This window comes from Plasmodium malariae, assembly GCF_900090045.1.
Source record: "Plasmodium malariae genome assembly, chromosome: 1".
NCBI classification, from domain to species: Eukaryota; Apicomplexa; class Aconoidasida; order Haemosporida; family Plasmodiidae; genus Plasmodium; species Plasmodium malariae.
In genome coordinates, this window is record NC_041775.1 from 1,357,614 (window position 1) to 1,380,409 (window position 22,796).

General features: G+C 19.3%; 2 protein-coding genes and 2 pseudogenes across 2 annotated transcripts, besides 2 other annotated features; 2 read left to right on the plus strand and 2 right to left on the minus strand.

Annotated features, from left to right (window-relative positions):
• Positions 1–2,933: 2,933 nt before the first annotated feature.
• Positions 2,934–3,846, plus strand: PmUG01_01034700 (annotated as a pseudogene).
• Positions 2,934–3,846: a sequence feature (fam-m protein, pseudogene).
• Positions 3,847–5,721: 1,875 nt separating this feature from the next.
• On the plus strand, positions 5,722–6,570 carry PmUG01_01034800 (fam-l protein; the record flags this gene model as incomplete). The annotated part of the gene is made up of 2 exons (XM_029008569.1): positions 5,722–5,796; positions 5,917–6,570. The coding sequence occupies 2 exons, from the start codon at positions 5,722–5,724 to the stop codon at positions 6,568–6,570; spliced, it is 729 nt and encodes a 242-aa protein (XP_028860116.1).
• A 7,616-nt stretch (positions 6,571–14,186) lies between these two features.
• Positions 14,187–15,168, minus strand: PmUG01_01034900 (tryptophan-rich protein; the record flags this gene model as incomplete). The annotated part of the gene is made up of 2 exons (XM_029008570.1): positions 14,187–14,975; positions 15,079–15,168. The coding sequence occupies 2 exons, from the start codon at positions 15,166–15,168 to the stop codon at positions 14,187–14,189; spliced, it is 879 nt and encodes a 292-aa protein (XP_028860117.1).
• A 2,849-nt stretch (positions 15,169–18,017) lies between these two features.
• On the minus strand, positions 18,018–20,444 carry PmUG01_01035000 (annotated as a pseudogene).
• Positions 18,018–20,444: a sequence feature (STP1 protein, pseudogene).
• Positions 20,445–22,796: the final 2,352 nt, after the last annotated feature.

A 22,796-nucleotide genomic window follows, 5' to 3' on the forward strand; every position in this document is an offset into this window, starting at 1 on the left:
ATATTTTATTTTATATGAACGAATATATTTATTGTTGAATATTTATAAATTATAATTTTTTACAGTATGATATATAATATAATATCTACTGTTACAAGAATAGTTTTATCATCTTTAGTACTATTTATTAGTATATGATCCTTGGATTCATCAAGATATTTCAAAATATTTACTTTTTTTGTATTATATAAAGTGAAAATATACAGACAAACTAAAACATTTAAAAGAAAATTACATGTTCGTAAATGCAGTACTATAAAAATGGTAATTTAGTGGCGTAAAATAGTGAATCTAGTAGATTATTAATATACTTAATTGGAATAATTTTTATTGTTAGAAAAAAAAATAAAAATAAATATTAGAATAAATGTTAATGTAATTAATGGAAATAAGGAATCAACTTCATATGTAGTATAATTAGTAGGTGCCATTTCTCAATATTATAACTTTCTAAGTGACAGTTTTACGAGATTTAGAATTAATTGAAATTGATTATATTCCTGTAGGATATTGAAAAATAGGAAGGATGTTGCACTTTTGGACTAGGTAATATGATTTTTATCAGCATAATATTCATAACTATAGTTTTTTAATTGAACATGTATATAAGTCCCATTTTGTGCAAGAATTATATTTATGAAATTATTATGTAATTAGTCATATTTGTTCACTATACATGGAAAAATTATGTGTTTATTCAAATATGCAAAATTTTTAGAAATAGTAAAATATTAAATTTATGAGTAAATTTATAAAAAAGGAAAAATTAAAAAGTATTATGTTTTTTCCAAAAAGTCGAACTTCAGGTATCTGTGTAAATTATATTTAAACCATATAAATAAGGTATAAGACTCCATAAAAATTTAACGTTTTAATGAATTTTTTTTTTTGGTGAATATGGTAATATATTGATTGTGTATATATGAAAATAATATTTTTAAAGGTGAAATTTATAAATATTTTATATTTTCATGTTTATTTGTAAATTTTAAACATAATTATCTTATTTTATTTTATATAAAAAAGGCATAGAATGTGAACATACAAACTTTAATAGGACATGTATATAAAAAAAAAAAAAAAAAAATCATTGACATATTATATATATACGTAATAATAAGAAAATTGTGCATTTTCCACAGAAATTAAACTGTGGGTTTAGGATTTATTAATTTGAGAATATGATAAATCATTTATACAATTTTTATTTATTTCTTAAAAGGATATCTCATAAAATGTTTTAAAAACATTGAATCTAACTAAATTGAAAAGGTTCAATTACAAATAAATGTTAAATAGGATTTTATTTATGCATACTTTATTTTCCTTAATTTATTATCTAAGTTTTATGTATAGCATAATTACACATATATTATATGGGATAAGGTATTTTTCATATTGATATATTATTGGTAAGTAAAAGTTTAGATGGACAGTTTATGAAAATGCTAAATGAAAACAAAATAGTTTATTCATAAATGTTACTACAATAATATATATACATTAAATCAATAAAAATTTAATAATGTAATTTTATGATATTAAAAATGAGATATATTTTTCCTTTTCATATACATTTACATGTATTTTGTTCTCTTTAATAAAAATAATATAAAGTTTTATTTCACATAATTACTATATTTTGTATATATATAATATATTTTAAATTATACGCTTAATGAAAATAATATAAAATGGCCATAAAATTTTTCAAATAATATTTTATAGTTACTAAAATTATATTCGTTAAAATATCAATTATTTAAATATTTAAGGAGTTCTACTACGGTCCACGTACAAAATATCTTTTAATCTGTAGATATTTACAGCACGATATATTAAAAATAATATACTTGTTCTAAAATAATAATTAAATAAGTTAATAAATCATATATATTAGTAGATTATGTTCTTATTCTTTCTCATTTATTATGTAAATATTATTCTTGCATATTAGGAGTACATTCATTACTTTTGATATATTTTAAAAAAATGGAAATTTAATCAATATTTATATTCCATTTTATCCTTAACCCTTTTTTTTTCCCTCTTTTTTACTCTATTAATATTTCATCTAAATATATATAATTAATTAAAAAAAAATAAAAAAATTTAGAAGATGAGTTCAAATATTTGTTATTTACAAATAATGGTATAAATTAAATATTAATAAAAATGATAACAGTAAATAAATATGAAAAAAAAAATAAAAAATCATCCCTTTTTTACTTTTAAAATAAATATTTCTCTATAGATTTTGTAATATCGTATAATGTGTACTTTCTAAGGAAAATAATACAACATAAAAAATTATATGTTTTGTGGAGGAATTAATTCACGTTATATAAATGACACAATATAAGTTTTTGTATTCTTTTAATAATACCAAAATTATAATAATTAATTTATTATTAAAGATAATCAGTTTTTCCGGAATATAATATTTATAAAATTAATTATTAATAGGAAGAATCCTTTAAATTATTAGTAATAATCTTAATGTACAGAGGAATATATTATATATATATACTCTGAATTATGTATAGTACATCAACTCATTATATATATATAAAAAAGAATGAACATTTTAATTTATAGTTCATTGTGAAGATGATTAATAAAAAAATTATTTTAATTGTGACCTGAATTAAATAAATAAATTACATATTTTAAATATTTGTCTAGAATTCAATTTATTATATTTCAAGGATATCTATTTTTTTTTTTAAATAACATTAGGATATAAAACTATAAAGTATATATTTAATGTTGTTTTATATTGTATTTATAGTAAAGTATAAAACATTTAGATACAATTTATAATTTATTTATGAAGAAATAATAAAAATAATTGTTTAAATAAATAGAGCACACATTATCACTAGAAGTATATATTCGTTAATTTATTTTTCTCTTAATATAATAAAATATTAATGATTTATATTATGGAACACGAAAAAAACTTTCTTATTTCTATGAAAATAGTTTCGTTTTTCCTTTTAACTCGGATATGCTATTTTAATCAGGATCTAGCATTATTATATAATTTAACTATATTTATGTTTATTATATTTGTAGTGTTTTTTTATTTTTATTAACATTTTTTCTAGCATTATATTATATAATCGTTTTAATAATAAATATTTATTTTTTATGTTTAGAGTATATCTAGCAAATTTATGAATGATAATTATCATCTTGATAAGTTAAATACAAGAAATTATCGATCACTAGGAAAATATGAAAAGGATAATTTAAATAATTTGCTTTTGAAAGAAAAGTTTCTAAAAAATGGAGTGAATGAAAAAATATCTATATATATTAATGAAAAAGCGGACAAAAGAAAAAGCAAACAAACAAATAGAAGTTTATTAAAGAATGCCGAATATTATACAGATGTTATTGATTACAATAATGGATTGTTTGATGGAAAACATTTTCATATTGAGAAAAAATGGATTAAACAAAAAGGATATAATGATTTTTTGGAGAAAAGAAGGAGAATTGGAGATATAGCTTTAAAAAAAATAAAATTTAGAAATTACGGATTTGGAGTAGTTATGTTTTTTTTTTTTTTTCTTGGTAGTTGTAGGAATTCCCCTATCACCAGGATTAACATTTTTGAATAATATTAAATGGACGGAGATTAAAAATAATACAGTAGGGAATTTTTTCTATGATGCTATAGAAAAGATGACAAATATTACGGATACCTATTCTTATATAGTTTATTTTAGCATAATTATTGTAATATTATCTGTTATGCTTATAATAAGGATTTATAATATCTTAAAGAATAATGAAAAATATAGTAAAATTAAGATAATTAATGAGCATAATAACTAATAAGTAATGTATATCTTTCTGTAAAGAAGTCTTTAATACGAAGTAATAACATAGCAATTTTAGTAATATATTAATAAGGATATATATTATATCTAAAATATATTAAATGCACAAGAGTATGTGCAATCTATTTAATACACAAACACGAATATATATTTTCTTCATTTTTTTAGAATTTGATTGTTTTAATATTTTTGAATGTGTTTTAAATTAAAATTGTATATTGATTAAACCTTATGGCATAATTTATATATTTGTCCATTTAAATATATTTCTATGTATATATATTTTTGTTCTTCAAAATTAGTCCTTAGTAGTACAATTCGTATAATTTTATAGAAATGCAATAATTAATATTTGTACTAGATCATTTTTATTTTTATTTTATATTCTGTTGTAATCTAACATTATCATATGCGCATTTTTCTAAGAATATCTATTATTAATGTTAAATTAAAGATAAATGTGTCTTGTTTTGTATGCTATGAGAAGAAATGCATGTATTTTGATATATGGACACATACATATGTATATATAATTCTAAAAGGAAGACTTAGTATTTATTATGTGAAATATAATTCATAAATATTTGTAAAAAAACATATCTATTATAAAAATCTTTTTAACGGACATTTAAATTTTTCGCTTTTTATAACTATGATATTATATATAATAAAAGAACATACCCTTTTAATTACGTATTATTTATAAATACTAACCTAAGGTTTTCAAACAGTTACAATTAAAAGAAGAGTTCTAACTATTTATTGATATGTTATTGAGTATAATAATACAATTAAGTTATGCAAAAATTACATAAATGTATATTATGTTAATAATTACCAAATAAATAAGCTATACATTTTAGAAAATTTTTCATATAATTAAAATTTTAAATTAATTAGATAAATTTAATGAGTTATTACTAGTTCATTTGTAACATATATATATATATTTTTTTATTAAACTAAATTTTCTTCTGTTCATATATATTTATATAAAAAAAAAATAAAATATAATTGAAGAATTTTGAAATATTTCATTTACATATAATAGCATAAATAAAACTTTATTGGATTTTTTTTCTTTAAAAAATTTTTTTAAAAAAAATAAACAATTATTATTTTTTTTAATACTTATATGTATACTGTTTTATGGATTTGATAGTATTATATTAATTGGGCCTTTTATATATATTATAGGAAATTAAGGAGTGAACAAGTAATATTTAATACATTTTTAAATGGTATACACAATATTTATCTTTTCATTCATCATTACATTTATTACATTATTATAATAATTAATATTTTTTAACTACCACATCTTGCTTTTTCAAATTAAACATTTTATAAAATTAAAATTATTTTTGAAACAGTGTTAAAATTAGTTACTATTATCCAAAAATATAAAAAACATGTAATCTCTATATTCCACATACTCTATGTTATATATATTCTATCTTCTATATAAACTCAATATTTAGGTATAATAAAAAATTATTTACTTTTTTACTTAAATAATAAAAGGATTAATAAATAAAATATTTAAATAATTTATTATTTTATATAATTAATTTATGTATTTTGAATATTTATTCAAAGTAATCGAATTATATTATTCTAAAGAACATTTTTATTTTATAAATATAATTATGATAAAATATGCATAACATATTTTTATAATTACTTTTAATTGTTTTCCTTATAAAAAATTTTATATAATAACATTCGTTTTATTCTATTTTTACTGAAAAATATAAAAAAAAAAAATTAAATAAATAAACATAATGTCCCTATCATTAAAAAAATATTACATTATTGTTAATTTGTTAGTTAATATAGAACAGCATTAAAAATATATATTGAAAAAAAAATGAAAATAGTTATTTTCTTTAAATTTTCTATCTTTATGTTTGTAACTTGGATGTACTATTTTAACAAAGATAAAGTAAGAAAGTATTATTATATAATATTCATGTCATTCATAATTTTAGTGTTCTATTTATTTCGTTTATTTGTATGAAATTATTTAATTTTATATAACTAATAATTAATTTATTTTTTTTAGATTACGTTCGACAACTCCTCAAACAGAAATTACATATTTGACAGTAAATTAAATACAAGAACTCATCGATTATTAGAAAAATGTAGGCAGCCTAAGAATTTAAGTGCTCTAGTGTTAAAAGAAAATAAAGAAAATATTGGAATGCCCAAGAAAGGAGATATATCAAATAATGAAAAAGGGGCAACAACAAAAATAACAGAATTAAATGGAAGTTTATTAAGTAATACAGAAGGATATAAACAAGCTAATAAAAATAAATCGTGTATATTTGAAACAAAAAAATATTCTCGTTTTGAATCAAAAATTTTCAAAGAGCTGGATTATTTAGATTTTCTTAAAAATAATAGGACAGTTAGCGATAAGACTTATAAAAAAGTAATACGTAAAAAATATGGACTACGATTTGCTTTACCTATATTATTGATCCTATTTTTTATAGCTGTACTCATGATAGATTTAGCAATGGGTTTAATATCTCCTAGCACAGGGGGATTGTGGTCTCATATAGGTTTGTGGGACCATATCAAATCGTTATCAGGAATTGTAAGCCCGTTGAAGTCATATTTACCATCATGGCTGACACAATGCGCATCATGGAACTCCGATCACCATCCAGTTGGCGGAGATAATAAATGTACTGATTTTGTACCTTAAATAATTTATTTGGCATTGTAGTGTATTTCTTACCTTTCATTATATTAGGTATAACCCTCATATTAAAGGTTGTTTACTACCATAAAAAAGTTAAGAAATATGAAAAAATTAAGTTTAGGAAAAGATAAAAAGAATAAAATGATATATGCTTTTTTATTCAGTGAATTAGTTAACATAAAAGTGAATCTATAATATCTTTAGTTATGTATTTATTAATTATACCCATAATTGCTTAAATTTTATAATTTTGAGTATAAACATTGGTCTAAATGTTAGTTTTTGTGCACTACAATCAGATAATATTATCTTCTTAGAATTTTTCTACAATTTGAATTTTTTCATGTTGTTAAGTGTATACTTTTATGAATTTGTTCAGTTTAAATAAAATATTATGTTTCAATATACTTATTTGTGTAATTGAATAGGTTATAATATAAAATATAAGTTTATGAATTATAATTAATATATAATAGGACAACCCATATAATTTTAAGTCTTTAGTTAATTTATATTCCATCTATAAGAAATTGTAGATTATATATTTTATTTTAATCCAGAATGAAATCATTATTTGTGGGCATACTTAAAAAAAGTGTATTGTTGTTTTTACATAGTAAATATATATTTCTTGTCTTTTGTTTAATGCCATTAAGTGAATATATATTGTTGCATTGATATTTATATGTAGTATTATTTAAAATATACTATACGGTTTCTCTTTTTTTATATATTAGTTTATATAATATAGCAGAAACATATATTAATACACGTGAAATATAATTTCACATAAATAAAATAAAGTACCATGTTAATATTAATGAATCATTATATAATTATTTTTATTAGTACATTATATGATAGTGTTAAACCATGTAAAACATATACATATATAAAAAGTTTATAATTTAAAATTATTATATATATGAAATCAATCTTAGGAAAATATAAAGTCCTATAACAAGTGCAAATTGTAATCGTAAAATTAACAGAACATTATTTTTTTTTTTTCTAATAACTTGTATATATTCATGTTAACTGCTATAATCTTTGAGAACATAGAATATTAAATGAGTTAATTTTATAGATGCATGTAAATAAAGAAACTATATAAATTACAATATTATAAAGGCACACGAATAAAATCATGAAATTCCATTCATATTATTTATTATTAAACTATATAGCGTTTGTTAATGTTTAGCTTCTGTCAGTTTAAACGAAAAAATGTAACATTTCAAAGGAAAAATAATAAAGGTACACATACTATTAAAATGTTATGGATTAAACTTTTCATTTTAAATATATATTTTTATTATTATTTAGAAAAAATAATATTGAAAGAAGAAAAATTATTTTCATTATATAGGTATAATATTGAACTTTATATTTATAAGATAAACAATATATTAATATGAATGATATATTTAGAAGATCACAATAATGAAAAAAATATTGAATATACAATTGAATGCAAGAAACATTGAATAATTGATAAGAATATATATGTACAAGCATAATTCACCATATAGTTATTTAATTAGGATAAAATTAAATATATTTAATGCATGTGAACTCTTCACACATTATACTTTAATTTGAGAAAAATATACCAATTTAGACATGTATATAAATAATTAATAAAAAGCAATTCCAAAAAAATTTTTAGGAAGAGAACAATTTTAAGAATGATAAATTCTTAATTTATGTAAATATTTACAAGAATTTAATTATATATAAGATATCTTTCTAAGAAGTTATATATGTATATTATAAGTTTTTAAAATTGGTTAATATCTATTTTAGAAAGACGTATAAAATGTATGTAAAAGTATGAATAAATCAATTATAGCATCAACAAAGTTAAAAAAATTAAGAGCATTTATAAAATTACAATAATTCTACAAATGGTTTTAAACAATAAAAGTAAAATAATTTTTTTTTCATATGCTTTTTCTTTTCAATATAAATATAGAATTTTTACTTTAATTTTTTTGCTTTTTTATAATAAAGTAAATATTTCCATTGAATAGTAATATATTAGATGAAAAATAAAATATTTTAATATTACATACTTACAATAATATTTTTTACAGATAATATATATATAAGTATTAAATTATTAGATATAATAATTAAAGACGGGAAATATATTAACACAAAACATCCTTTGTATAAAGATATATTTAGCCAAATACTATTTATTTACATTCATACTTTTAAATTATATCACTAAATTATATTGCTGACATTATTTATTTGTAGAAGAATTAATAAATACATAATATGTTCGTTTTAATGTTTTCAAAAGAAAAATTGCTAAATCACGCATTTCAGTAAATAAATCTAACATCTTTTCTTATATGTTATATATATATTATAAACCGAAAATTGTTATTTGTAAATATATTTTATTTGAAATATATAAAACTAATAGAATTACATATAATATTTCTACATTAATTTTTACCAGTTATCTCCCTTTCTTTATTTTTATTTACTATTATTTTAATATTATTTGTAAATATATATATTTAATTAATAAAATATTAAAAATATTAAGTCTATGTAATTAAATATTTCATTTAAAAAAAATGGAAGTTCATTTAATTTATTTTATTTGAGCATATTATTTTCCAATATTATTATGAATAAATAAATAATATATACTTTTTATCCTTTAAAATAAGTATGTCTTAATAGATTAAATAGAATAAATTTCATTTTTTGAGCAAATTATATATAATAAAAGAGCACATGGGCTTAAGTAGTAACTAATGAAAGTGTTATAAATAATTTAATAAAAAATTTTATACAGAATACTGCTATATTTATTTATTACTACAATTATTGCTAATATTATAATATTATACTAAAGTGTATGATATAAGAAAAATACAACAAAATATCCCATTATATAATTATTTTAAAGTTATATTTATTAATAAGATAGCATCCTTAAAATTATCAATTATTCTTTTAATATGTAAAAAAATATAATATACATATATATATATATATATATATTATCTATATTCTCCATTGCATAAGAAATCTACCGGTATAATAATATATAACATATATTTTTATTAGTTTACTCTTAAAATGTTGAAAGAAAAATTATTTAATTAGTGTACTACATTAAATAATTATTTTTTTTTATATGTATCAATGAATTAATATTATTTTATTTTAATGAATATTAGTTTTTTTTTGAATAATATTAAGATAAAAATATATAATATATTTTTCAAGTTATATTTATTCATTGATGTGGTAAAATGTACCATATTTATATAAATTTAATTATTTGCGAAGCAATAATAAAATAAAATTTCAAAATTATGGATATATAATTGCTATGTTTGTCATTTTTTACTTGTTTGCATTAGGAATACCCTTATTAGGAAAATTAAATTATTTCAATAATGGATGGGAATTGCTTAGTGAGGGTAATATATGGAAAACATTGTATAAATTTGTAGGAGAGTGGGGAAAAACAGCAAATGCTTATATATTTTTAACATTATTTGGTATACTTATAGTTATATCGATAATTTTGCTTGTAACAGGAATTTGTAAGATCTTAAGGAATAATGAAAAATATAGCAAAATTAAATGGATTACTGAGTAAAATAAATAATAGTAAACGTATATTTTTGTGTAATTCAGTCTTTGATTTTAAGAAAAACCTGTAATATATTTAGTTATATTCTTAATAAGCATGCTTAAAATTTCTAATATATTAAAAATTTACATGAGTATAACACGTCTTTTAAATATACAAGAATATAAATATATGTTCCATATTTTTTTGTGAATTTGAACTTTTAAAATTTTTCCTATTAGTATTTTAACATATGATTTAAGTTTAACTAAAAATACTTATTATAGTAATTATATTTGTACATATAAATAGATTTCCACGAATAATATATGTCTGTACTTTCAAAATAAATAAATAATAGAATTATTAATATTATTTTTTAGATCTCAGTTAAATTATATTTTAACTAACAATTACTGTATTCTATTATGTAACTTGATTTATTCTAAAATTATTATTTGTTAAGGTAATTAAAGAAAATATATGATTTGTTTTAAATTAAAAATAAATATGTTTTGTTTAGTATATAATAAAAATATGTGAGCACGCGATTTTGCACTATCATATATATAAAGATATATTTTTACACAAAAACTTTATTATTATTTATTTTATATAATATTTTATGAGCTTTATGTAAGAAAATATATTTATGTAAAAAATATTCTTATAAGTCTTTTGGTGTTTTCCTTATTACATAATTATTAAAATATAAATATATAATAAAATAATATCCTTTTTAAATATGAAAAATTTATGAATGTTTTATAATTTGTGCATTATGAAACTTTGTAATTATTGAAAAGTAAAAACCAATTATTATATTATTAAAATCCCTGATTGTATTGTTGATTCTATTTTTCATAATTTATTTTAATATATATTATATTGATATTATATAAATATATTATATATTTATTTTATTTTTTTATCATTGAAAAGTTAAATTTGTGAATTAGTTTTAAACAGATATTAATAGGTAATATTTTCATTTATTTAGAATGTAATAATTAACAATATACTATAAATTAGGAGAATATAAAGTTTTTATATCAGATGGAATAATTGAGGTATATAAAATATATATAATTTGTTGCTGATAATAATTATAAAAGTAGTTATGTTTTATTGTATGTAGATGTTCTAAAGTCATATAATCATTTTGTTAATTTGCTACAATATTATTGTATGCTTATTGTATTAATATTTTAAAATAATAATACATCTAATTTTGTTTAGTAATTAGAGAAAATAGAATGAGAAAATATAATTAAAGTTTTCAAATTAAGAATGATATAACAATAATTTATATAAAAATTTTTATAATTGTTGACTAGTAAAATAAATTATAATTCATGTTTAGATTAAACACATTAAGTGTTAATATTTATAAATCCCTAAATCACCTATATTTTGTTTTATATTATATTATATTATTTTATTTATTACATTCATGGATAAATATTTATAGAAGGAGATATCTATCCAAGCACTTTTAATGATAGTTTTATAATAGATATATATAAACTTCATAGTCAAAGTATATTTTTCTATTAATATAAATATTATTAATTTATGTTGAGTTAGATATTTCAAAAATTATATATAATATCCTTATAATTTCTTTGCTATTACTTTAATATATCAGTAATATTTACATTATATATCCTAAATTTATGATATATATAGTGTAACAGAATTGTTGAATTAATAATAATTAAATACGTATTTTATGGATAATATATCTTATAGGTTTTTTTTTGTGTAATATAGTTAATTTTTTTTTTTTCTATGGGCTTTGTAAAGAATTATTATATTATCCTATTATTATAGTGACAATTATATGCATATTTTAGTGTCTACTAAATAACTATTGTATTTATTTCTAATTATGCAGATTTTATTTAAGTGATATTACAAATTCATTTATTTAAAATGTTTTTAAAATAATAATAACTTGTGTTAATGTATTGAACATTTATGATTAATATTTAATGAAAAATATGACTGATTAACATATTTTCTAGGTTCCATTTCATTGTATCTATTCCGTACGTAATTATAATGTAAAATCTGAAACTTAAGCACAGAATCCTAAGCCCAAAATCTAAATAATGAAACCATGAAACGTACTAATTGTAGTAATTATATAGAGTAAGATTTTATAAATGTTTTAATATTTATTCTTAGATATAACACTTGTTTGATTTATCTATATGTTCTTTCTAATTTAAAGATTCTTATTCATTTAGCTATAAATTCCATTGTTTATTATTTTTCCTTTTCTTAACAAAGGAATACTTCTATTAATTAAATAAAAGAGTTTATCAATTTTTACTTCTTTTTGTACTCTCGAAATATTGAAGTAGATAGGATTTTTGAAAATTATCTACTAATTTTTTGCATTGTTTCTCTTTTCTGTGAATAGTTTTATGTTATCAGTCAATTTTTCAATACGAATATATAAAAGTTATCATTGTGGGCCATTCTCATAGAATACTATCTATCGCACCTATTATATTCTTAAAATTTGACATGTATATAAGTGAATTCAAGATATCTATGTTTTGTCTACGAACATATTTCTATATATGTTAAATTATAAAATTTTTAATTTTTCGTTAATATGGAATATTGAGTTACAATATATGTTGATAATGCCAAAAAAAAAAAGGGAAATTAGTGCCTTTTATTTTTTGTTATTAAAAATTAAACAAAAAAAAGGATATATATTTCTATGTAAAGAGGTAATACAGTGAAAAACACTTTAAAAATAATATTTAGAATAAACCAAAAAAAAGAGAAATAATAAAATTTTAGATAATATATCGAGTACAATTGTAGAAGAAAAAAGAAAAAAAAGAAATTTATTTGAAAATCATCTTACATAAAAATAAAAAATAATATAAATATAAAAATATATTAAAAAATATTTAGAAATTTAAATCTATTATATTAACGGTTACGCATATAGAGTGTTATCCGTTCATTTTATATCAAATAAAATAATACAAAAAATACATACATATATTCTTGCATCAGATTATTAAATGGGGCAATGTTAAACATTATGATTAAAAATGAAAAATTAATGCTTCTTTAACTGGTATAAATGTGATATATCTTAATCCAATAAAATAAGGATAATTTTATATCTATACTGTTACAAATTAAACAAATGCACTCATGTTACATGATGAAAAATTGTATACTTTGTACTAATTTATTAGTAATATTGAATAGTTAAAACAATTTATTCTGAGGAATTTTATACTTATTTAGTAATTTGGATTAAGGAATGAATTGTTTATATTCTCACTAATAAATTTAAATCTAAAGAAAAATCCTTAATTATATTAGACATACTAATTATAGAAGTAATATTATGATATATGGGAATGAATGTAGTATTAACTAGGAAATATATTTCTAATACAAATAAATGATAGTATATATGTTTTAAAATGAAAAATTATTTTTATAAATTGCATGAAAAAAGCAAGAGTACTTTTCTAAAATATAATATTTTTCATATACTGAGAAAATTCAAGAACATGAAGTAATATATAAGAACAAATACTATTTAAACACAAATGCAATATATGCATATAAATTTAAAAGTACATTGTGCTTTTTTATATATGAATGGAAAATTGCAGTTACAATTATATAACTATTCTATATTTTATTTAATGTTAATTTTCAAATGTAAACATTATTCAGTTCTTCTTTTCAGTTATCCAGCTTCGTTTTTATTCTGTGTTTCTTTTTTTTTCCAATAAGCATCCTCTTCGTTTAAGAAAAATATAATATATTAATTCTCATGGCTGTATAAGGAAAAAGATTAACTAACTTATCTCTATTTTATATGTTTTTTATTATACATATTTGTCTGTTTCCTAGTGTTCACTTATACATGATGAAATATCTATCCTGGAAATTAAATTGACGAAAAATTTGTCATTCCACTATGTTAATGTTACTATAATATTTATTATTTTTATTCACTAATCTATTTCATTTTCTTTTCTATAAGCCATACATTCCACTGTTTATTTTCTATCCAATTTATATAAAAGGATATCAACCATTTGTTATAGTCGGTCATAACTTCTTTACACCACTGTTTTACCATCATGTTTACGTCATCTATATATTTTTTTTTAATACGCCTAATTAAAAAGTTCCACAAATATTCCTCATTTCTTATTCTTTGGTCCCATTGTCTATACGCTGAAACTTTTATATAAATATCTTTATCTAGAAATAATAATTTTTCCACCCAGCGTGTCCAGCGATCAACTTCGTATAACCTATACGGATGTGAATCCCATTCATTCTTCTTCTTTTCTTTCCAATTAATTAACTTGCATGTCATAATTTTATTGTAAGATGATATAATTTCATTGAACCAACTTTCAAAATCTGATGTTATATAATTTAATCCATGTGTTTTGAACCATTCTATCCATTGATTGTCACTCCAATTCGAGCATACATCATAAAGATCTGATTTATATTCTTCCTTCATATTGGGATTATAGTGTAACCATTTTTCCTCTAAGTTGTACAAAAAATTATTCCATTTCTCATTTTTGTTTCCAAACCAAGCATTATTTTTCTTTTTAAAATCCTTTATCATATCTTTTTTTTGTTTTTTAAACCATAAATTCCAATTATGATTTTTTTTTTCTTCTAACTTTTTAAATTCCCATATTTTTTGTCTTAAATATTCGTTTGGCATATCCTCAGGACCATTATAAGACTTACAAAGTGGAGGCTTTGTTTTTCCAGTACATATCTAAATAAAATATTTAAGAAAAAACATATTTTTTATATTAATATAATTTTTGAATTGTATTAACTAAAATTTAAATATATCTTTTTGAAATATTTTATTATACCCCCCTAAAGCAACCATTAACACTTTCAGAGGTAGAAGATAATTTAAATATAACAGCGGAAGCTGATACAAAAAAGAGTATTGACTTCATCTTAAATATTTTATAGTTTTATTTTATATTATTTCTTTTTCAATAAAATATATTAAATTACAAAAGCATGAACTCTAAAATAATAAGTATAAAAATAACGCGGAACATTAGAAAATGGTTTACAAAAAGTATTTAAATTACTATTTAAAAAAAAATAATAAAATAAAAATTTTTCAATGAAAAAAATATGGATCAAAAAAATTAAGAATTCTAATTTTTATAATAAGGTTAAAACAATTCTATAGAGAAACACCTATATTTACTTAAATGTAATTAAATATTTATTTATGTACCTTGGTCAACTTACAATATTTTAATAATATTTAATTATTTTTTTTTTTAAATATTTAATTTAAAAATATAAATAATAATAAAATATGGGATTATTGTAAAACTTAAACTAAACATGTATATGTATATATGTATATATAGATATAGGTATAGATATAGATAGAAAGATAAAATTTCAAGCGTTATAATAGGTAATCACATTCGTTACTTTTTAACATATAAGTATATCATCAATATTATCCATACATGTTTTATTAATAAATATGTTACCCCTTCATTAACATTCTTACTATTATAATTTCTTTTTTTTTATAAAAATATTATTCTGCGTAATTATGTGATTATAATAAATATAATAATTTAGAAATGAAGATAAAAATTAAATTAGAAAAAAATACAAAAAAATAAAAATTACAATATTGAATTTATACTTAAATTATGTTTAAACATAATTGACAATTATACAGAGAATAATAATAAGGAATTAAAAAAAAACTTTTTAACATTTAAAATGGATTATATTTTCCTTAGGTTTTTTACACTTTTTTTCAAAAATTTACTTACATTATTTTAGGAATATTTTTAATTTTGTTTTTTATTTTTCTAATCGTTCTATTATTTTCTGAATTTATTTTATGTAGTATATATATTCTTCTTAGTTTTTTATTTTTATTCTCTTTTTACTTTATATCTTAATTTTTTAAACTTTGTTAATTATTTTTTCCTTTTTTTATGTTAATTATTGTTTCATTTTTTTATTTTATTTTTTGCTTCATATTTTATAGTTTTTGTCCAATTTTTTTTATTAATAAACGAAGTTCTGTAAAATTAAATTCTGATGCGTGCCATTATTTTTGACACAATTTGTTTAATTAAAAGAAATATTATTTACATATTTTTATTATTTTATATTTTTACTGATTGAATATTTCTGATATTAAAAAATAAGAATAAATATAATGAAATATCCAAAGAAAATATTATTATATATCTCTTTTTTTGGTATGAATTTTATTAATTTTAAAGAAAACGGAATAACAATTTACTTGTATAATTTTTTACTATTATACATTAATAACAGGAATATTATTTGTTATATTAATAAAATTTTATAATAAAGACTTTTTATTTATTAATATATTGTAAGAATTGTAATATTAAAAAATTTTAATTAATATTTTTAGAATAATTAAAAAAAAATTTTTTTTAATAGGAAGTAAAATATTATAAAAATATGGTACCAAACTTTTTATGGTTGTTGAAATATGCACAAAAGGTAAAAAGGATTTATATTTTAAAAGGAAAAATTAACTTATTAAATGTGAAAGTGAGTATTTAGTTAAAAATTAATATCAAGTTTTAGTGAGACAGAAGATGATAATATCATAAATATATTTATATAACATAGCATAGCATGGCAAATGAATAAAAATATTGCAAAATGGATTTGATATATCATTTCCATGATTTACTATAAAGTTGTTAGTTTTAATAATATTTAAAAATCATTAATAATAATTATTTTACATTTTAGCAATTTATAAGTAATACAATAAATAATACAGTCCTTTAGAAATATTATTATATAACACTTACTAATGGAGAATGGCTCCCACAGTTGTAGTAAAATATAAAGCAAAATGATTTATGCTATCTTTTTCCTATTTTCCTATGAATGGAAAAATATTCTTTTTATCAATATATATATATATATATGTGTGAATGTGTTTCGTTTATTATGCAATATATACTATGGAGAAAATGAATTTCGTCATTAAGAAATGGAATTTTTAAATTTAATTTTTAATTTGGAGAAAAAATAAATAATTTAAAAGAACACAAATATATCTAACAGATAAGTGTTTAAAGATATACAATAAATGAACGCTATTAATATGCAAACATCAATTAACACATAACAGATTAAGATGTTTTCATTAAGTATATAGCATACATTTTTTTTTAATGTAACTTATAATATAAATTTTCTGCAAATTATCATTATGTTTCCATAAGGAGTTTTTTTCATTTTTTTTTTTTTTTGTGAACAAAATTTTATATAAATTAAAACATAAAACAGTCGAATTATGGGAATGTAAAAAATATACAAATAAATATATTTCTAAATGTGAAATAACTACATATTATTATGTAATAGGATAAAATATAATTATAGAAATTTTTGTAATAATATTGTATTAATTCAAGAATAGTGTTACAATTTATTTATTTTGTTTTGTTTCCTTATGCCAAATTATAATTTTTTCCAAGTTAAAATTTTTGTAAAATATTAATATTAACTGCTTTTTTGTATAGGTATATTAATATCTTAGTACTTTTATTGAAACAAGTATTAATATATTGTTTTAATGGATAATATTACAGAAATAAAAAATGTATATAATTGTAATATATTTGAAGTGCTTCAATTTCAAACTTCATATTTAATGATTAATATTTCTTTTATTACTTATTACTTTATATTCATTTTCTTTATTATATAGAGACATTAAAAAATTTAAATAATATTTTTCATTAATAGCCTTTTTTCTTAAATATCATCTAAATATATTATGGAATATACCTATGAATTTATAGAAACTGTTATCTTCTATTTCATCCGATTTGTCTACTGTGCTATCACTAACTATAGAATTTGCATATAAGTCATCTTCTCTTATCCAATCTTCTATCTCATTTCTGAAACTATCTTTCCGTATATGAGCATTAAATTCCTCATTTCTTTTATTTTCTATATCATTTTTATTATATTCAATTATATTTTCTGTAATTTCTTGTTTTTTACTTGAATATCCTTCTCCTTCCATTCATTTATGGATCTATCCAAATATGATTCCCTATTTTCAAGGTTTACCTCCTTTTTACATTCTTCTAATACTGCTATAAGCACGAGAATACAAAACTTTGTTAATAATTTTTTTTTTATATATTTACATAATTCTTCATAATTTTCTTTGTGCTTCAATTCTTCTACATTTAATAGTGATACATAATTTTTAGTATCTTCATTTACACATTCATCTGAGATATTCTGCAACTCCTCTGCTAATCCATTATTCCAGTACTGATCAAAATATTGTTGTATAATTATACCCTTTTTTGATATCCACTGTCTCCATATATCTTTTTCTCTTTCTAAAAATGAAACTTTTTGAGTTTCATTTGAAGATTTCTTTTTATTTCTTCCATTTCTTGTATGTAAGCTACTTCCTTTTCCATTCATCCTTCAAATTATTAAACCAATCGTCTTTTTTCAGATTTGAGAAAGATTTCTATGTCTTGTATCCATTTTCTAGAATATTTTGTTTTTTAATATCACTGATACATTTAACATTTTCTATTATTAGATCATCATCTTTTAAATTGGGATAGGTTGTATTCCTTTTTCGTGAACTCATCTATACATATTTCTAAGAATTCGTCTTTGTGGTTTCCCAATCTTCATTTATGCTTTCTTCGAGTACTTCCATATGTACTTCTATTATGATTTTGATCTGTCTTTTTTTTGCTTCCACAAGTTTACTTTTTTTCTACGTTCATTTATTTTAATTTTTTTTGATTTCTTCATCATCATATATTGCGCGTTCTAAATGATCATCTGTGAAAAACTTACTTTTTTTATCAAATCGTGAAGGTACTTTTATTCTAAGGAATTTCATTTGTTTTCTTTTTATATATTTTTTTTTAAACATCCCTATTAATGCGTACTACAAAGAGAAAAAGAACAAAACATTTATAAAATAAATTATTAGAATAATCAAATTATTATTATATATTTAGGCTTACGTTTGTATTTACTTTAATAAAAAAAGAAAATACAATAATAGCAAGAATACTTATTAAAATAGATGTTGTATGAGTGTTAGATTGTTTTACTGCTTGTCCTGTAACATCTTTTTAAATACGTACACATATATATGTAAAATAATTTGAGTATTTATTTTAAAGGTATCAAAATAAATAGCGTTGTTGTTACCTGAAGATATATTGGATACAGAAGGGGTAAGTGAAAGTGGAGGAGGAATAGATAAAGGAGTTGTTTTAAAACTAAGGGGATCTACCGGTACTTCTGGTTTTGAAAGAAATGTAGAATTATGTAACGTTTTTTCTTCTTTTTCAGAAGCTGCTGTTATTTGTTCTTTTTTAGGTTGAGGATCCTGAATTTCCGTGCTGTCACCGTGCGTACTTGAAGCTTTTGTTGATGATAGTTCATCAGTTTGAGATTGAAGATCCGGACCAACTTTTTCTTCTTCAGTTTTTTGTACAATTTTTTCTTTCTCTCCACTTAGAAGTTGCAAGTCTTGTTTCTGTGAATCTGGAGGAATTGTTTTTTTTTCTGCAGATTCAGGCTGTTTCCGGGCAACTGCATGTTTAACTCGGCATGTAGGAAGTTCGCGAAATGTTCTAGAATTAAGTATGTCACATTTTCTTGTTGGAAATTGGGACTGTGTATTTTTGCAATTGCTTTGTATGAGCACTTTGTGTGTACTAAAATGCTTACCTTTTTCCTTAATCCACGCATTATATTCATCAATTTTACTTGAACATGTTTCATCACATTTATCAGAAATTATGCGTTTTCTTTTAATGCATTGTATTTCTTCCTGTCTTTTTTTTATTTCATCGCATAAATTTAATGCTTTATAATTTAAATCTAAAATTTGTTTTTCATTATTATCTAAAATAGGAAAACATCCACCATATTTTAAAATAAGGGGTTTAAAATAAGAATTTAAACTCCCCTTTAGTGTTCCTTCCCATTTTTCTTTTTCTAGAAAATAATATCGTGGTGGAGTCTTATTCTGAATTAGATAATCTGCCAATTGTAAGCATTTAGTCCTAAAATTTTCTTTATTATTTTCATTATTTAATGAAGTAGTTGTTTGATTTACATGTTGTACAATCCTTTTAAATTCTTGATACTTGTACGTTTCTAAGGCTCCAGTACCTAGAACCATCAAATTCTAAATTCAAATGAATTATTAAGGATTATTTAAGCAATACTTTTTAGATTAGTTGTATTATCATTTTTTTTATTATAGATAAACTGTGTACATATTTATTTATATGAAAAACAAGAAATATTACCGAAGATAAACATCCTTCCATAATCGCAAAATATTAATATTTTAGTTGCAAAACAAACTGTAGGAAAAATTAGAATATGTATATTTTTATTTCAGTAGAATAATTTTGAATTAATTTATCTTTATAAGAAGAATATATAAATTATCGTTAACGTAGAAATTTATATATGAACTTTAAAATAATTAAATGCATTAATATTTATATTATACAATTCATATCGTATTTCTCAAATAAATATAACATATAGGAGATATATATTAATCATAATTTGATATGATATAGTAGTTGAGTATATATTGAAAATAAAATTTATATTCTTTTTATAGAGAAAAATCCAAATAACTAACAATAAAAAATTGCATATAAGTAACATTAGTAAGTAATATAAAATGTTTTGAGTACAATTATCACTAATATGTATATTGTCTCATTTTTTATTTTTTCTTTAATACAGAAAATATAAGTATTGTTACCTGTATTAAAGTATGCAATTCATTTTTTTTCTTCTTGCTTTCATGAAATAAATAATCTGTATACCAAATTATTAATAGAACTAATAATATACTTTTTATTGATTATGTTATTTTGCTATATATATATTTTTTTTTGATATTAACCATTTTAGTGCTATAACTATTTTGTTAATACTTTCTTTTATTTACAGCATCTAGTAGAGAGAACGGAAACAATATTATACAAATTATTCTAAATTGTTTTTGTAGTGAGAAAAGTAAAAAATATTAAATATACTTATAACACATAATATTATATATATATATAAATTAATTAGCTAATATTAATCATTCATAATGTATATATACCACTAAAAAAATAAAAGAATATAATTTAATATATATATATGTTCTCTAGCATATTAGAATTATCACTAATCGATATGAATGATTTAGTAGGGACTTAATTTTATTAAATATAATGTATATTTAGTTATATTAGTTAACTGAAATAAGCTTGAATAATTACTCTATATATGAAACATTATTATATATACTTATAGAACAAAAAGTATACTATAAAATTAAAAATAAGTAAAATAAATTAAAGAATTATTCTAAAAAACAATAACATTAAAATTGCACGTAAGTAAATTAATGTATTATATTAAATAGTACAATAACTATTGTAGTATTATAACTATATTTATGTATTTATCAAAATATATGTTAGAATAAATGCATTAAAAATAGTTAATTAATTTTTTATTTTTTACTAAGTTTGGTAACTCTAAGTGTATATCATTTTAACATTATTGATATATATATATTTAGTTGCAAAACAAAAAAGCTCATGTATTATTTTAAAATTCTTTTTATGTTTTGAATTTGTAAATATAATTAAAGAACATTTTTAAATTATTTGGAAAAACTTGTGTTATTCTGTAATTCTGTGAGTACATTATTTATAATTTCAATTACTTATATGAAGCAAGTTCATACAGACGTAGAATAGTAAGAAAATTAAAAAATATATATGCATATTAATTTATGATAATTTTTTGTAAAATATTACATCACATAATCATTTAGTTCAATATATTTAACTTAATTAAATTAAAATTAATAAAAATTAATTTTTTCATATATATTTAATTTTCAATTTTGGATTAATACAAATTTTTTGTTCCATACTTCTTTTTCTTTTATTGCATTAAATTTTATCTCATTACTTTTAAAAATAATTTAATTAATAACAATATATGAGGAAAAAATAAAAATAATTTATTATTTTTTAAGGTATTATATAATCATTTTATGTATTTGAATACGTTACACGTTGGAAAGCATAACATACATAATTAGCTTGTGATAGTATATTATTATGTGGTAAAATAAAAGGATATATGATTTTCTTAAATATCTGAAAAATTTTGGAAGAGATGATTAATAATTACTTTCCAGTATATATATGCAGCATTTCTTTTCTCTTTACCTTTATAAATTTACGAAAATATTTTTTTTTTGTTGTTTATGTATTTCTTATTATATTGTTTTAACAACTAATCAAATTTTTTTTATGTTACTGCAGTTTATTTATGATATTTAATTTAAAATAATAAAAAATTAATAAATATTCATAAAACTTATTTAATGTTATTTCGTATAACTATGATTATTTTATTTATATATTTAAAAATGTATATTTGTCAATGAAATAGATATTCTGAATATATAAAATTTTCAAATCAAAAACCCTAATTAAATTAAAATATA